The sequence below is a fragment of the Heptranchias perlo genome, chromosome 9 (genome assembly GCF_035084215.1).
Source record: "Heptranchias perlo isolate sHepPer1 chromosome 9, sHepPer1.hap1, whole genome shotgun sequence".
Classification (NCBI taxonomy): Eukaryota; Metazoa; Chordata; class Chondrichthyes; order Hexanchiformes; family Hexanchidae; genus Heptranchias; species Heptranchias perlo.
In genome coordinates, this window is record NC_090333.1 from 21,208,919 (window position 1) to 21,226,064 (window position 17,146).

The 17,146-nt window shown below is 42.5% G+C and overlaps 1 protein-coding gene across 7 annotated transcripts in view; it reads left to right on the top strand.

The window, feature by feature from the left end:
- The first annotated feature begins 2,309 nt into the window (after positions 1–2,309).
- snx7 (sorting nexin 7) overlaps positions 2,310–17,146 on the top strand; it is a 62,629-nt gene continuing 47,792 nt past the window's right edge. For 2 of the 7 annotated variants that reach the window (XM_067989977.1, XM_067989978.1), the window contains exons 1-3: positions 2,310–2,545; positions 14,588–14,713; positions 15,950–16,081. In XM_067989977.1, the coding sequence (XP_067846078.1) occupies positions 2,411–2,545; positions 14,588–14,713; positions 15,950–16,081 (393 nt within the window). In that variant the 5' untranslated portion in view covers positions 2,310–2,410. The remainder of the gene's footprint in view (positions 2,546–14,587; positions 14,714–15,949; positions 16,082–17,146) is intronic. The other 5 variants (XM_067989973.1, XM_067989975.1, XM_067989976.1 and 2 more) reach the window with 4 other exon arrangements.

Sequence of the window (17,146 nt, forward strand, 5' to 3'; positions counted from 1 at the left end):
AAATGAGTTTATTAATTTCAGTGCCCTTTTAACATAGCTTTCAAGATCAGGAACTGTTAGGGGTGAGATAGATGACCAATGAGTGAGATTGATTACAAACTCATTTAAACAGGTAGAGCTGTGGTTATTTTAAGAGTGACATACATGAAAATAGGTTACATTTTCAAACCAGAATGAGTGAGACTTGGATTCAAATAATGCTATGCAATGGGATGTTATGCAATCATCAGTAAAGTGATGGAAGGTGTCGTCGACAGTGCTATCAAGCGGCAGTTACTCACCAATAACCTGCTCACCGATGCTCAGTTTGGGTTCCGCCAGAATCTCTCGGCTCCAGACCTCATTACAGCCTTGATCCAAATATGGACAAAAGAGCTGAATTCCAGAGGTGAGGTGAGTGACTGCTTTTCACATCAAGGCAGCATTTGACAGAGTGTGGCACCAAGGAGCCCCAGTAAAATTGAAGTCAATGGGAATCGGGGGAAAACTCTCTAGTGGCTGGAGTAATACCTAGCACAAAGGAAGATGGTAGTGGTAGTTGGAAGCCAATCATCTCAGCCCCAGGACATTGCTGCAGGAGTTCCTCGGGGCAGTGTCCTAGGCCCAACCATCTTCAGCTGCTTCATCAATGACCTTCCCTCCATCATAAAGGTCAGAAATGGGGATGTTTGCTGATGATTGCACAGTGTTCAGTTCCATTCGCAACCCCTCAGATAATGAAGCAGTCCGTGCCCGCATGCAGCACGACCTGGACAACATCCAGGCTTGGTCTGATAAGTGGCAAGTAACATTTGCGCCAGACAAGTGCCAGGCAATGACCATCTCCAACAAGAGAGAGTCTAACCACCTCCACTTGAAATTCAATGGCATTACCATCACCGAATCCCCCACCGTTAACATCCTGCGGGTCACCATTGACCAGAAACTTAACTGTACCAGCTATATAAATAATGTGGCTACAAGAGCAGGTCAGAGGTTGGGTATTCTGCGGCGAGTGACTCACCTTCTGACTCCCCAAAGCCTTTCCACCATCTACAAGGCACAAGTCAGGAGTGTGATGGAATACTCTCCACTTGCTTGGATGAGTGCAGCTCCAACAACACTCAAGAAGCTCGACACCATCCAGGACAAAGCAGCCCGCTTGATCGGCACCCAATCCACCACCCTTAATATTCACTCCCTTCACCACTGGCGCACTGTGGCTGCAGTGTGTACCATCCACAGGCTGCACTGCAGCAACTCGCCAAGGCTTCTTCGACAGCACCTCCCAAACCTCTACCACCTAGAAGGACAAGGGCAGCAGGCACATGGGACCACCACCACCTGAACGTTCCCCTCCAAGTCACACACCATCCCGATTTGGAAATATATCGCCATTCCTTCATCGTCGCTTGGTCAAAATCCTGGAACTCCCTTCCTAACAGCACTGTGGGGAACCTTCACGACACGGACTGCAGCGGTTCAAGAAGGAGGCTCACCACCACCTTCTCAAGGGCAATTAGGAATGGGCAATAAATGCCGGCCTCGCCAGTGATGCCCACATTCCATGAACGAATAAAAAAAAAATGGGGCTGGTTAGCGTGCCTACGGAGAGATTTTTCCAGTTTAACAGATTGGGGGTGACCAGGGAACAAGAGTTTAAACTATGCAAGAGTAATAATAGATGGGATATTAGGAGGTTCGTCTTTTCCCAGAGTAGTGAGCCTCTGGAATACATTGCTGGCTGGCTGTGACGGGTGCTGATTCTCTGCATGTCTTCAAGAGGGAGCTGGACCAGTTCTTGACTGGGGGAGAGATTGCATCACATGGAAGTATCTTTAAAGGTAACACCTGGTCTTGTAATCTCCTGGACTGGTTTCGATCACCTGAGGGGGGTTGGAGAGGAATATTTTCCCCTTATTGGCCCTGGGTTATTTTTGCCTCTCCCATGAGATGTCATGGTTGCAGGGAGGGTGGGGAAATGTTTAGCCATGAGGTGTGGTGCGGTGGGGCAGGCTTGATGGACCAGCTGGTCTTTTCCTGCCCCGTCAATTTTTTTTCTCTATGTTCCTAATGTTCGGGAGTGGGCAGATGCACTTTATAAATGTCATTTTTTTTTTAAATAGGAGGGGGGGTGGGGAGTAGTTTTTGCAAAACAAAGCCGATGGGTTGTGTTTTGTTTGAGGGGACGGTCTGAGAGTGAAGTGTTGGGGATTATTAACAGACCGCCACCGCCGCCGCGCGCACACAGAGTAACGGCTCCCAGCGCGAGCGGCCCCTTTTGAAATTGCCATGGCGCTTCCGCTCCAGCGCGGGCCGCTTCCGGTCCTGCGCACCGACAGCTCCTTTACCTTGGAGAGAGAGAGGCGGGGGGGAGGAAAGGACTGTAACCCCTCCCCGACACATCAACGGCTGCGAGAGAAAAAGGAAAATGGAAACGACAGGCGGCCCTGCCGGCAAAACCTCCAAATCGGCCGGTCCGCACCCACTCTCTAAGGACGTGCTGGGTTTCGACGACGACGACGACGATGATGATGAGGACGACGACTTGGAGGTGTTCAGTAAGGTGAGCCCGCGTCTGAAGCGATCGTCAGTCTGCCGCTTTAACGATGTTAGTGTTGTGGGGTGTGGGGATCGGTGCCAGCGCCGCCGGGGCGGAGATCTTTCGAACCAGCACCTCGCTTTAAGTTTGCGGTGGTGGTGGTGGAGGAGGAGGCTGAGTTCTGATCGCCTCGGCTGCTGCTGCTGCTGCAAAGTTCAGAGAACCTCGTCGCAACTTTGATGAGAAAACTCTTTCGAGAGTTTGCTCGGAGCCTAAAGCGGTGATTTACGCTCTCCAGTTAGTTCTCCACTGAAGGAAAACTCCCGCCTGAAGCAGACTGATTTTTTTTTTTGTTGCTGCTGCAAATAAAATTAGCAAAGTCCCTAGTTTCTTTTCGACTCCGATGCAGGATTTAAAGTGCACCGAGTGAAGATCGAGGTTGGAACGTTTCCCAGCTGCGAGGAAGGCAGTTGATGGTATTTGCCAGCACTTTACAAACAGCTATTTGGACATCACCACTTTGAGTGAATTCGGGTGCAGGCTGGCTCCCCCGAAAGGGCGTTTGATTCTTGGGATTTGGTAAAAAGAGAGAGGGAGGGGAGGGAGGTTGCACACGGGAAATCTCCCGAGTTCCCACTTGGCCAGTCCGCCCCTGGTGAAGTTTACACAGTTTAGATTCGCTTGTAGTTGTAAACAAATCTCGCAGCATCCCTTTAACCAGAAAAAAAGGAGTTTTTTTATGTGATTGTCAAGGGATGTAGAAAAAAATACGCGAGTGAGCTAATCTCATAGTCCATGTTGAGAACAAATTAAGCAAGTCACATCTCATTTTGAGTACTGTCCATATCTTAAACAAATTTGCAGTACAGTATATGCACCAAAAGTACTTTCACGTTGGACTACTTATTTTTGAAGTTATTTGTGTTTGCTTATGGGGAGGTGATAAGGTACCTGGCATTGCCATACTACTTTCTGCATGTTGTTGTATGTAAGGGTGTGTTTATACTTAAACTTCAAGCAAATAAGTTTCCACTTCACAGCAATTCTAAGTTCGTTCTGGAATCAAGGCACAATCCAACTCTGACAGAAGTGATGTGAGATGTGCTGGAGGAGGTAGCTTCACACTTGCCTGGAGTATAATTCCAGTACTTTGTCAAACCTGGATTTCAAAAGTGTTTGGGTGATCCCTTTGCATGTTTCAAACCTATCTGGAGTTGATCTCATAAGACACAGCACAGAAATAGGCCATTTGGCCCATCTGTTTTTCTGTACAGCAGCCACAAAGTCTAATCCCACTCTTTTGCTTGCTTAATATACCCTTAATTAATTTTCATTTTCAAGCATCCATCTAATTCACTCTTAAAATAATTTACTGAGTCTGCTTCACAATAGCTTGTGATAGAGTTTCATACTCTAGCCACCCTCTGTGTGAAGGAACTTTTTCCGAAACTCCCCTTATGTGAATATCTTAAATATGTGCCTCCCTGTTACTGACCAGTGGAAATAATCGATCACTAGTTACCTTATTGTAATTCTTAAATGTTTAGAGAGTGTAGATGCTCCCACCTGTGCACGCTAGACATTTAGATTTTAATCACTGGAATAGGAGCCCTGCATAGTCATGTTAGCACACTGGATAGAAGAATTGCTGTTTAAGCCATGCAGTATAAATGAGGGACTTTCTGGCCAGAATCGATACTGCATCTACTGTTCTCAGACACATAGCTGCATTATAAATGCACCATATGGTTGCCAACTCTAATCTGTTTTAAAAAAAAATTCCATAATTTTTCAGTAACCGAATCATAGCACATGAACGGAACTTGGTGTGAGTTAGGATGCGGGCAGCAGAGTTTTGGATGAGCTCAAGTTTACAAAGGGTGCAAGGTGGGAGGCTGACCAGTCGAACATTGGAATAGTCGAGTCTAGAGGTTAAAAAGACATGGATGTGGCTTTCAGCAGCAGATGAGCTGAGGCAGGGGCGGAGATGGGCAATGTTAGAGGTGGGAGTAGGCAGTCTTGATGGAGAGGATATGGGGTTAGAAGCTCAGCTCGGTCAAGCAGGACACTAATGTTGCGAATGGTCAGGTTCAGCCTCGGACAGTTGCCAGGGAGAGGGATGGATTCGGTGGCACCAAATCTTGTTTATTGGAACCTGGGTGCTTTCATTTCTGTAGATTTGTGAAACTGAGATTTCTCAGGAAATGTTTTCTAAATTATTGTATTTTTACCCTTTGTACTTTAGTTATAGTTGATTGCACCATATTGCACGTGAGTCTATTTCACAACACAATCTGTTAACCAATGTTTTGCCAGTACTTGATACTGGTGATATTTTTAATCCTTCAGTTTGCTACAATAGGGTAAAATTTATGACATAATTCTGCCTCTGACACTGTTTATAATCTCAATAGCTGAAATTGCTTTGCCAGATTTGAGACAAAATTCATATTGCCAACTGTTCTTAGTGTGTGCAGGACATACTGTGAATTAGTGCCATGTATTGGAAGGGAAATTTATCTTCTGATTGTTGAATATGATCCAAAATGTTGTAGAGATATTGGTACATGTAATGATTTCTACACTTATTTTCATGTTTTCTGCTTTTAAAACTATTGGTCAAAGGAAGGCTGTAAGTTTGAATAAAATTTTGTAGAAATATTTTCTTTCTCTTTTCCCCCCCCCCTCCACCTTGCCGATTATGTGAAGGTCTGCTTCAGTGATGGATGTGGCTGGTGGACTATACTGGTTTGGTTAATTAACTCATCTGTAAAGTGTGGTTTGTCATTATTTCAAAGTCATGAAGTCTTCAAGACTGTTTTTGTTTTCGGTAAGTATCTATTTTAATAAGTGGCCTTGAAATTAGAAAAACTGCTGGATTGTTCAATTTTAAAATAGTTTATCACAAACAGGTATACTAAGTAGTAACAGAAGTATGGCCCCCTGAATTTAATTCACACATTTTGCGTTTCATTTGCTGTAAATTCTGTTGCAACACATTTTTAGGCAGGGGTCTTTTTTGAAATTAGTGATGTAACTGTAAATCGAGGAGGAACAGACTGAAAGCAGTTAAGAAGTAGAGTTACTGGAACCATCCTCGCGCTTATCAACTTTGATGCCAGTAGTATTTTTGAGTTATAAGAATATTTCAGGATAAAGGCCAGTGAATATTTGCATGTATAATATAGGTAATTAAAAAAAATATGAAATGCAATGAGCAGTTGGTCTGATCGTGATTATAATCTTTGCTATATTTCTATGTTTGCGTGTTTTCGTATCTGACCAATGTTATTTTGGCTGCTGACTTCAATAATATTGCTAGATTCAGTTATTATTGTACTAGTTTCTGGACTAGTAGAAGATATTTTTATAGTAGGCTCATAGTAAATAACTTGCATTTATATGCATTTTTTGTATCCTCAAGACATACCAAAATGCTTCACAACCACTGAATTAGTTTTGATGTGTAGTTAGTGTTATGTAGACAAACATGACAGCCAATTTGAGCATAGCAAGGTTCCATAAACAGCAGAGATAAGTGACTAGTTAATGTGGTTGAGCAATAAATGTTGGCTATAGCAGCGGGAGAACTCCCCATCTCTTCTTCGAATAGTGCCTTGGAAACTGCCTGAGCATAAAGATTGGTCCTTGGTTTAACATCTCATCCAGAAGATGGCACCTCCAACTATGCAGCACTCCCCCAGCATTGCACTGAAGTGTCAATAGCTCACCTATTGATTAATAGGTGTAGCCAAGCTGACACTTTTAAGGAGAACGAGAACAAGAATCAGCAGCATGAATAAGACAGAGATAGGTACGGGAAACATTCCTCCAACTCAACATGCCACCCACTTCCTCCTGTCCCCATTCCAACATTTAAAATACTTGGCTCATTATGTCCCTGCTCCATTTGCTCCTGGCAGTTTAGGTCCTGCTTTTGACACTAACCCACGTGCTTCCAGTTTCTCCATCAACTCTGCTTAAAACTTTTTTTAAAAACCTGAACAATTAGGCCCAGCTTGCTTCTGATCATCATCCTGTTGCTGCCCTGCTGGCTCCAAAATTTACAAAGCTGAACCTGAAGCTGGAGCGGAATTTGCAGAGCTGGCACAAATGTGAATCCCAGCCCTCGGCAGTTTTTTTTTCTCATTCAGCTCATTGATGTTTGTGTTTTTTTTAGTGTTGCTCCCACTGTTTCTCTTTGTAAGTATCGTTCTGCTACTTCCTTTTATCTCCCACATCCGTTGTGTGTTTTTTAAGTACAACTTAGAAAAGTATGGGCAAATATATGAAAGTCAGCAGCACGGATTTGTTAAAGGAAAATCGTTATTGAGTTCTTTGAAGTAACAGAGGGTTGATGAGGGTAGTGCGGTTGATGTTGTGTATATAGTCTTTCAAAAGGCATTTAATAAAGTACCACATAATAGACTTGTTAGCAAAATTAAAGTCCATGAGATTAAAGGGATAGTGGCAGTTTGGATACAAAATTGGCTAAGTGACAGAAAGTAGAGAGTAGTGGTGAATGGTTGTTTTTCAGACGGGAGGGAAGTATGCAGTGGTGTTTCCCAGGGGTCAGCATTAGGACCACTGCTCTTTTTGATATATATTAATAACCTGGCCTTGGGTATACAGGGTATAATTTCAAAGTTTACAGATGACACGAAACTCGGAAATGTAGTAAACAATGTGGAGGATAGTAACAGACTTCAGGAGGACATAGACAAATGAAATGGGCAGACACATGGCAGATGAAATTTAATGCAGAAAAGTGTGAAGTGTTACATTTTGGTAGGAAGAACAAGGAGAGGCAATATAAACTAAATGGTACAATCTTAAAGGGGGTGCAGGAACAGAGACCTGGGGGTGCACATGCACAAATCTTTGAAGGTGGCAGCACAAGTTGAGAAGGCTATTTTTAAGAAGAAAAAAAGCATATGGGATCCTGGGCTTTGTTGATAGTCATAGAGTACAAAAGCAAAGAAGTTATGCTGAACCTTTATAAAACACTGGTAAGACCTCAGCTGGAGTATTGTGTCCAATTCTGGGCACCACACTTTAGGAAGAATGCCAAGGCCTTGGAGAGGGTGCAGAGGGGATTTACTAGAATGGTACCAGGGATAAAAGCCTTCAGTTACATGGAGAATCTGGGGTTGTTCTCCTTACAGCAGAGAAGGTTAAGGAGAGATTTGATAGAGGTGTTCAAAATCAAGAACGGCTTTGATAGAGTAAATCAAGAGAAACTGTTTCCAGTGGCAGAAGGATCGGTAACCAGAGGACACAGATTTAAGGTAATTGGCAAAAGAACCAAAGGGGGAAGGGGGTGGGGGGGAAGAGAAGAGGAGAGGGGAACAGCCAGAGGTCATGGTCCATATTGGTACCAGCGACATAGGTAGAAAGAGGGATGAGGTCCTGCAGGTAGATTTTAAGGAGTTAGGAAAGAGATTAAGAAGCAGGACCTCTAAGGTAGTAATCTCCGGATTACTCCCGGTGCCACGCGCTAGTGAGTATAGGAATAGGAGGATAGAGTAGATGAATGTGTGGCTGGAGATATGAATCAGGCTTTAGATTCCTGGGGCATCGGGACCAGTTCTGGGGAAGGTGGGACCTGAACAGGCCAGATGGGTTGCACCTCAACGGAGCTGAGACCAATGTCCTTGTGGGTAGGTTTGCTAGGGGTGGGGGGGGGGGGTTAAACTAATTTGGCAGGGGGGTGGGCACCAGGAAATAGGAATGGAAAGGAGAAACAAGGGGCACAAAGGATCGGGGGAGAAAGATAGCACTAAAGCAAGTAATAGTACAGGATTAGGTGGAATCAGACTAAGAGAGAGTACAAGAAAGTCTAAGACTGGATTGCAATGCATGTGTGTAAATGCACGAAGTGTGGTAAACAGGTTGGTGAGCTGCAGGCTCAAATAGCCACTTGGGAGTGCAAGGTCATTGTGATAACGGAGACCTGGCTCAAAAGAGGGCAGGATTGGGTACTAATTATTCCTGGATACAAGGTGTTTAGGAAAAATAGGGAAGAAAAGAAAATGGGTCGGGGGTGGAATTATTGATTAAGGAGAATACTGCAGTACTGGAGAGAGAGGATGTCCTGGAGGGGTCAAGGACAGAATCTATTTGGTTAGAGTTCAGAAATAAAAGAGGTACCATTACACTACTGGGTGTATTCTATAGACCGCCAACTAGTGGGAAGGATATAGAGAAGCAAATCTACATTGAAATTATAGAGGTGCAAAAGTTATATAGAGTAGTGATAACTGGAGACTTCAACTATCCTAATATAGACTGGGATAACAATAATAATATAAGGGGCAAAGGGGAGGAATTTTTGAAATGTGTTCAGGATAACTTTCTTAACCAGTACGTTTCCGGCCCAATGAGGAAAGAGGTATTGCTGGTTCTAGGGAATGAGGCGGGCCAAGTGGAGCAATTGTCAGTGGGGGAGCATTAAGGGAGCAGCGATCATAGTATCATAAGGTTTCGAATAGCTTTGGAAAAGGTCATGGACCACTCTAAAGTAAACATACTCAATTGGAGAAGGGCCAATTTGAATGGGATGAGAACAGATCTGGCCTGGGTAAATTGGAATCAAAGATTGGCAGGCAAAACTGTAATTGAACAGTGGGCAGCCTTTAAAGAGAAGATAGTTCAGGTACATTCCAGGCACATTCCCATGAGGCAGAAAGGTAAGGCAACTAAAGCCAGAGCTCTCCAGATGACAAGAGATGGTGAGTAAGATGAAACAGAAAAAAGGGGCGTATGACAGATGTCAGGTTGATAACACAAGTGAGGACCAGGCAGAATAAAGAAGAGTTCACAGGGGAAGTGAAAAAGGAAATAAGAGGGGCAAAGAGAGAGTACGAGAATAGACTGGCGGCCAACATAAAAGGGAATCCAAAAGTCTTCTACAAACAAGTAAACAATAAACAGGGCGTAAGAGGAGAGGTGGGGTCGATTAGGGACCATAAAGGAGATATATGCATGGAGGCAGAGGGCATGGCCAAGGTACTAAATGAGTACTTTGCATTTGTCTTTACCAAGGAAGAAGATGCTGTCAGAGTCTCAGTAAAGGAAGATACAATTGAGATACTGGATGGGCTAAAAATTGAGAGAGGCACTAGAAAGGCTAGCTGTACTTAAAGTAGATATGTCACCTGGTCCGGATGGGATACATCCTAGGTTGCTGGGGGAAGTACGGGTGGAAATCGCAGAGATACTGGCCATAATCTTACAAACGTTGGTAGATAAGGGGCTGGTGCCAGAGGACTGGAGAACTGCAAATGTTACACCCTTGTTCAAAAAAGGGTGTCAGGATAAACCCAACTATAGGCCAGTCAGTTTAACCTCAGTGGTGGGGACAGAATAAACAGTCATTTGGACGAGTATGGATTGATTAGGGAAAGCCAGCACAGATTTGTTAAAGGCAAATTGTGTTTAACTAACCTGATCGAGTTTTTTGATGAGGTAACAGAGAGGGTAGATGAGGGCAATGCAGTTGATGTGTATATGGACTTTCAAAAGGCATTTGATAAAGTGCTGCATGGTAGGCTTATCAACCTTGTGGCCCATGGAATAAAGGGGGCAGTAGCAACATGGATACAGAATTGGCTAAGTGACAGGAAACAGAGAGTAGTGGTGAACGGTTGTTTTTCGGACTCGAAGGAGGTGTAGAGTGGTGTTCCCCGGGGGTCGGTGCTGGGACCACTGCTTTTCTTGATATATATGACTTGGACCTGGGTGTACAGGGCATAATTTCAAAATTTGCAGATGACACAAAACTTGGAAGGGTAGTAAACAGTGAGGAGGATAGTGATAGACTTCAAGAGGATGTAGACAGGCTGGTAGCATGGGCAGACATGTGGCAGATGAAATTTATCACAGAAAAATGCAAAGTTACACATTTCGGTAGGAAGAACGAGGAGAGGCAATATAAACTAGGGGGCACAATTCTAAAAGGGGTACAGGAACAGAGAGCTTTGTGGGTATATGTGCACAAATCATTGAAGGTGGCAGGGCAGGTTGAGAAAGCGGTTAAAGAAGCATACAGGATCCTGGGCTTTTTAAATAAAGGCATAGAGTACAAAAGTATGGAAGTCATGATGAACCTTTATGAAAAACTCGTTTGGCCACAACTGGAGTATTGTGTCCTGTTCTGGACACTGCACTTTAGGAGAGATGTGAAGGCCTTAGAGAGGGTGGAGAAGAGATTTACTGGAATGATTCCAGGGATGAGGGACTTTAGTTACGTGGATAGACTAGAGAAGCTGGGGTTCTCCTTGGAACAGAGATTTGATAGAGGTATTCAAAAGCATGAAAGGTCTAGACAGTGTAGATAGAGAGAAACTATTCCCATTGGCGGAAGGGTCAAGAACCAGAGGACATAGATTTAAGGTGATTGGCAAAAGAGCCAAAGGTGACGAGAGGAAAAACTTTTTTACACAGCGAGTGGTTAGGATCTGGAATGCACTCCAAAGGGGTCGGTGGAAGCAGATTCAATCATGGCCTTCAACAGGGAATTGGATTAGTACTTGAAAGGAAAAAATTTGCAGGGCTACGGGGATAGGGCGGGGGAGTGGGACTAGCTGGATTGCTCTTGCATAGAGCCGCTGTGGGCAGAATGGCCTCTTTTCGTGCTGTAACCTTTCTATGATTCTGTGAAATTATCTGGAACTTCTAATTTTTCTTCTCAATCCTTTCAACACTACCTGTCACTGCAATCTCTTTTCCACTCGCTACCAGCAACCTCTCCAAGGCCTCACCGTTTCCTCCTTTTTCTTCCCCAGTGTTTTGTATCTCCCAACTCTTCAAATAGGGTTGCCAACAATCCAGGATTGTCCTGGAGTCTCCAGGAATTAAAGATTAATCTCCTGGACATTATAGCGAGCAGCCTGGGAGCAAAGAAATATATATTTTTTCATTTTCTTTGAACATTTTCATTTGTTAGTTCTAAAACTATTAGAGATGGCGGCGGTTGTAGGCAGTGGGGAGGAAGAGGCTACTTGACAGGTGGGAGGTCATGTGATGAAACCTCCACGAATACAACCAACCAGAGTTCGCAATCCTATCAAACCAAACTTCTCAAGCTGCCTCTCCGACCATCCCATATTCACCTTCACGCTTGCATTTGAATCAGCGGAGGTGGTGAAGAGAATCGAGAAGCCATGACAGGCTGTCAGGAAAAGTGAGAAGTGGAGGCTTTGAAGAGATAGATGGTGCCATGTTTCTTCGAGAACTTTTACCAATTGGCCCAGAGTATGCAGCATATAAAGTAAACTGAAACAATATTTCCCTTTCACCAAAGTTAGAAAGGTAGTGGAAAAAGAACATGGCAGTCAGAGCTGGGCAATTTGTCACAGCACCATCAAGAAGGTAGAAGGAGTGAATAGCAAGCATTACAATGTTACCTATTAAAAGTAATGGAAGTGGGCTTTACTGCAAGGCATTACCAAATGTTAGAAAAATGTCACTAAATAGTGATAATAGGAAATGAGTGCGACAAAGAGGAAAAGAAGAATTTTATTATAGAAAATAATTTCTATACAACTAGTTAATCTCCTGTGGCATTGTACATTGTGAGTCAAGTCCAAGTGTAGTCTTCAATTGAGGTGGGGTTAAAAGATAAGGATAATTGGACCAGAGCATGCTGACATAATTCATTCTTTATTTTAAAGTCATACATTCTGTCCTTATTTTGATAATACCATTATAAATTTCTACGTCATGCCGAAATTACACTCCACCGCCAGTGATGGGACTGCAGTGCCTACACTGGGAAACAGGTTTAATTACACTTGACAAGTTTACATAGGTAGATTCCACTATAAAAATGGATACAGGAAATTATAATGGCAATAGTTGACACGGAGTGCCCACTGAGCTTTAATATATTACTAGTCGATCCTCCATGGCATCATATGGTAAGTCAGAGTATATGGTTACTCTCTTATCTGTATTTGCTGTCCTTGTGTTGCTGCTTCTCTTTCTCTGTCTCTGCTCTTCTGCTTCTGTCTCTCTCTCTCTTTCTTTCTCTTTTGCTTTTATCCCCTTAACTCTTTTTGCTTCTCTCTGTTTTTCTTTTCTTTTGGCTAGGAGATGGTGGGTAGTGTGGCAAGGAAAGGAGCCACCAACGGCTGAAGGCTGCACTTGGGATGGGGAGTGCATGGAAAATGTGGCCATCAGCGTCTCTCTTCCCCCTCCCCTCTCCCAATCATTCGTGCTTTTCCTCTGCCCCCTTTCTCCCATCATATCCTCTACCTATTCATCTTCCCACTGCCCCATCCCCTTCCTGCCACTTCCTTGCCACGATTACTACCCCAACCTCGCCACGATTACTGCCCCAACCTCTTTGCCTTTTCAACTATCTACTTAACCTCCAATCCTTGATGCTCTACTGTCATATGCTCTCTTTCCCTGTATATTTTTTCTTTTTTGTTTATTGGGGGAACCCTTAAAGCTAGTTTCACAAAACAGAAAGCAGATGTGGAATAAATCAGTTCAAAATTATTTAATCCAACAACTCATTCTGTTAAAAAGATTTCATTTCAATTCAATTCTCTGACCTTGTGTCTGATATGCTCATTTTTTTATTTTGACTTTTCCTAGCCCAAGTTCTCTGAAATGCAAATTACTTTTTCATTTCTGCTAATGGTTCTTAATCAAATTCCATCCAATTCTGTTAAGCTATTATGACAGTTATCACTCATTAGTGAAAGCGAGTCTTTGTGTATTAAGCCTGTAATCCAGATGTGTCAGAAGGATGAATAAATGATCTGTCAGTCATCTGTTATTGTAGGTTAAGACTGGAAAGTCTTCAGCTACACTGTATGTCTGCTACAGTAATTTAGTTTTAATTCTTTGAAACCCTTTTGAAGTAGATGTAGCAACTCTTTTTTTCATAACTGTGTATTTCTAAATCCCATCATTGTCTCACCCCTCTACCTATGCAACTCCTCCAGCCCTACAAACCTCTTTCCCCCCCGCCCCCGCCTGCAAATTCTCCGCTCCTCTGACTCAGGCCTTTTGTGCACACCCCTCGCCCCACCATTGGCGGCCGTCCTTTCGGTTGTCTAGGTCCCACACTAGAGTTTCCTCCCTAAACCCTCCTCCTTTCCATCCCCTCTCTCTTCCTTTAAGACCCTCCTTAAAACCCACGTCTTTCACCAAGATTTTGTTCAGAGGCACTGGATAGTGATCAATATGAGACACCCTAGCTGTTTTTTTCCCATCCCATAATTTGGGGTGTTGAGACAGTTGTTGATCCTCAGCTGCTGCCTCAAATGAGATCAACTACAGTCGTACCTGTTTATTTGAAACTCCCTTAATTGCAATTCCCATTTTTAACGCAACCAATTCCAAATCCTGTTTTTCTTTTCCCCCATATACTTCCAATTGTTAAAAGTTTGTGTTGTAATTTCATTTATTGCAATTCCCGCTTGTATACAACTGATGCAAAGAAATCCCACATTAACGAGACTTGTCACCTTTGAACCTCTCAATCGGGTTGAGACCTAGTTTTACCTGCTTATTAGTGTTGTGTGGGAGGAATGGAAGTCGAATTTCCAGGTAGCTTAACAACAAAAAAAAATGCTGTGACTTGATGCTGCGCGAGCAAGTGGATGTTTTGATCAGTTTGAAGGAATTGCGCATTCAAAAGATAGTCGCACAGAATCTTTGTATTTCTGAATCTAGGGATTTGAGAATTCTAAGAAGAAAAGTGGACATCTTGAAGGACTGGGAAACAAATGAGAACCGGGATAGGAAACAGAAGCGTGAAAGTAAGATGGCTGATGTTGATAAAGAGCTGCTTAAGTAGTTTAATCACAAAAGAGCTCAGAAAATCCCGCTTGACGGCTGCTTTTTGAAAGCTAAAGCTAATGAGCTTGCCAAAGAACTCAGAGTGGAAAGCTTTGAAGCATCAAATGGATTCCTGTGCTGTTGGACAATGAGACATAACCTTGTTCACACAAAGATGTGTAGTGGAAAAAGTGTATAGAAGTTGAGGAGGTTGATTAAGGGATTCCTGGCGATTTGAGTGAGGCTGAGTTCAATCTTTCTGTTTTGAAGGATGATGACCATGGCATCTGCAGAGAGATAACTGATGCAGAAATCGTTTATTCTCTGAAAGAAACAGACACTGCAGAGGATGTAAATGAAGATGTGCCAGAGCTGGAAATTCCCACAGTTAGAGAGGTAGATTCTGCACTGTGTGTTTTGTGTTGAATCATCGAGTCAAAAGATAGTGAAATGTTTGAATTTTATGCACGGGAAGGGAAAGTGTGGAGGTTGATGACTTCTGATCTCAATCAAAAAAAAATCACCATATTCTTTGCAGCATAAAAAAAATTTCAGGAGACATGAGCATTTTTCTTTAATTTTTAAGATGTTAAATAAGTAAATACAGTATATAACATCGAGAGATGTTGTAAGAATTCTTCACTGCATAAACTAGACTTATGAGCCGTGAGCAGATTTTTAAGATGTTGATACTATATTCACACTTACACGAGTTACATTGAAACCAAAGCGCAGACTGGTCCAACTGGTCTATGCCGGCGTTGATGCTTCACACGAGCCTCCTCCTTCATCTAACCCTATCAGAATATTCTTTTATTCCTTTCTCCCTCATGCTTATCTAGCTTCCCCTTAATGCATGTAAGATGTATGAAATTTAGGCAAATAAAGGTTGTTATGCATTAGGCCATCTTTGATTTTTTTGCTTTATAGAAATTCCCATTTTACTGCAAAGTTGTTCTGAGAGGTTGCAATTAAGCGGGTTCCACTGTAATTCAGCACAGGCTGGGGATAAAATCTGGGACTTTGATAGAGTTAAGACTTTTAAGACTTTATTGGTGGACTTTTTTTTCCATAGCTGTAGAATCTTCCTAAACTGAGCTCGCATTTTTCTTCTTTTCTGGCCTATGATAGTGGTGCATGTACATGTAAAGAAAATGAATACAGTGTGTGTTTTCTGTAACTTTAAATTGTACAAATAAATGTTCCTCTTGATGATTACAAACCATCACAAACTTGGGAAATATTGTTTATAAATGTACAGGTGTGAACTTATTAGGCAGGAATAATATAGGATACAGAACTCGGCAGGAACAACACAGAGTACAGAGCAAGCAAAGAATCTAGACACTATCAACTGATATACTAAACAGTAATACTAATGTGTTTAAAAAAGTGTTCTTTTTGAGTTCATTAGGCAGACTTGTACTGTTAAAACCTTCTGTTACAGTAAAATGCAGAGGTACAAGCTGAAACCGATATCAAATGACCTTCAGGTAGGGTTCTTCTGCCTCATGGCTTTTATGTACTCCGTCATCCCCAAACATATTCTGATGCTGTTGAGTTGTGTGTTCCCAAAACTACATTGCATTGATGTGAAAGTGACAATATAACTTACACACTTTATTTCATCAGTGTTGTGCCCTGAGAATGATGAATGGGAAAGGGACAAAGGCTATTGCAAGGGCGTGGAGAAGGGAGATCATCTTGGTGTATGGGCACAGTAATGGAAAGGAACAGAGATCCTTTTTGGAGCAAGAAGGAACAGTGAGTGTGCTGAAAGAGAGGGGGAGAAACCCTGTTGTGAAGAGGGCGCTTCTCTGACTCTTCTGCAAGCTGTAGGGACAGTTGCTATTGAACATAAGCCCATATTATAAAGTGCTGCATTCTTCAATTCACCACAAGCAACGTCATGGGAAATCCAGTCGTACCTTTGATCAGCAAGAAAAATTGGTTAATGTTATTTAATGGCCCATAAATTGCTCTGAGCGGCGAACCAACAGTACATGCCACTCATTAGATTTAAATTTGCACACTAAGTTACTGTGTTCTTTTCTGTGGCAACTTCCTTGAAGTGAGACTTCAAAAAACAACAGCGTTCTTTCCCGGGCTATGTGAGCGAGGAGAGGATCGCTATGTCCCCTCAACCAATCAGCTTGAAGCAGGCCACTCAGAACCAGGAAGTGAAACTCATTGAGAAACGTGCAAACTGAAAACCAGGAAGTGCCTGATAAGGTTAATAAATGTACTATAATATAAGATAAAGTGAAACAAAGATTAAAAGACTGAAATAAAAGCGACAAAGAAAAAGTAATAAAACATTTTTTAAAAATTAATAATTTAATATGTCCATAAACTACTAAAATCAGGAGTAATAATTTTGATTTAAAAAAAAAAGTTAACTTTCAGTGCCAGAGAGTTTGTTTGGCAGTCATTAATACTTACCACACCGTTAAAAGTTAGTTTAGACCTAAAAAAAACTCAGCCTTTCGTGGCGAGATTAGTTTGTGTCCAGCTGGACAGTGCAGCAAGTTGGCACTGGTCCACTGATTGCAGCCGGCGAGCACCCTTTTAACGCAAAGTTTTCACATCACCGGTGAATCGGGAAGAGCAAGTTCCGTATTGTTGCGCTTCAGTGTACGCTCTTCGAAACTTGCTCTTCTATTTTCGTTGAAATAACGGTGAGCAATTTCCGGGCCAATAACTTCATTTCTAATTTGACAGTAATAAAAAGGTACAGTACACTTCAATGTAATTGGTCTTCAGTTTTTTTAATGAAACTTGTCATATTTAAAACTTGGTAAACATGTACAAAATGTAATCAATTTTAAT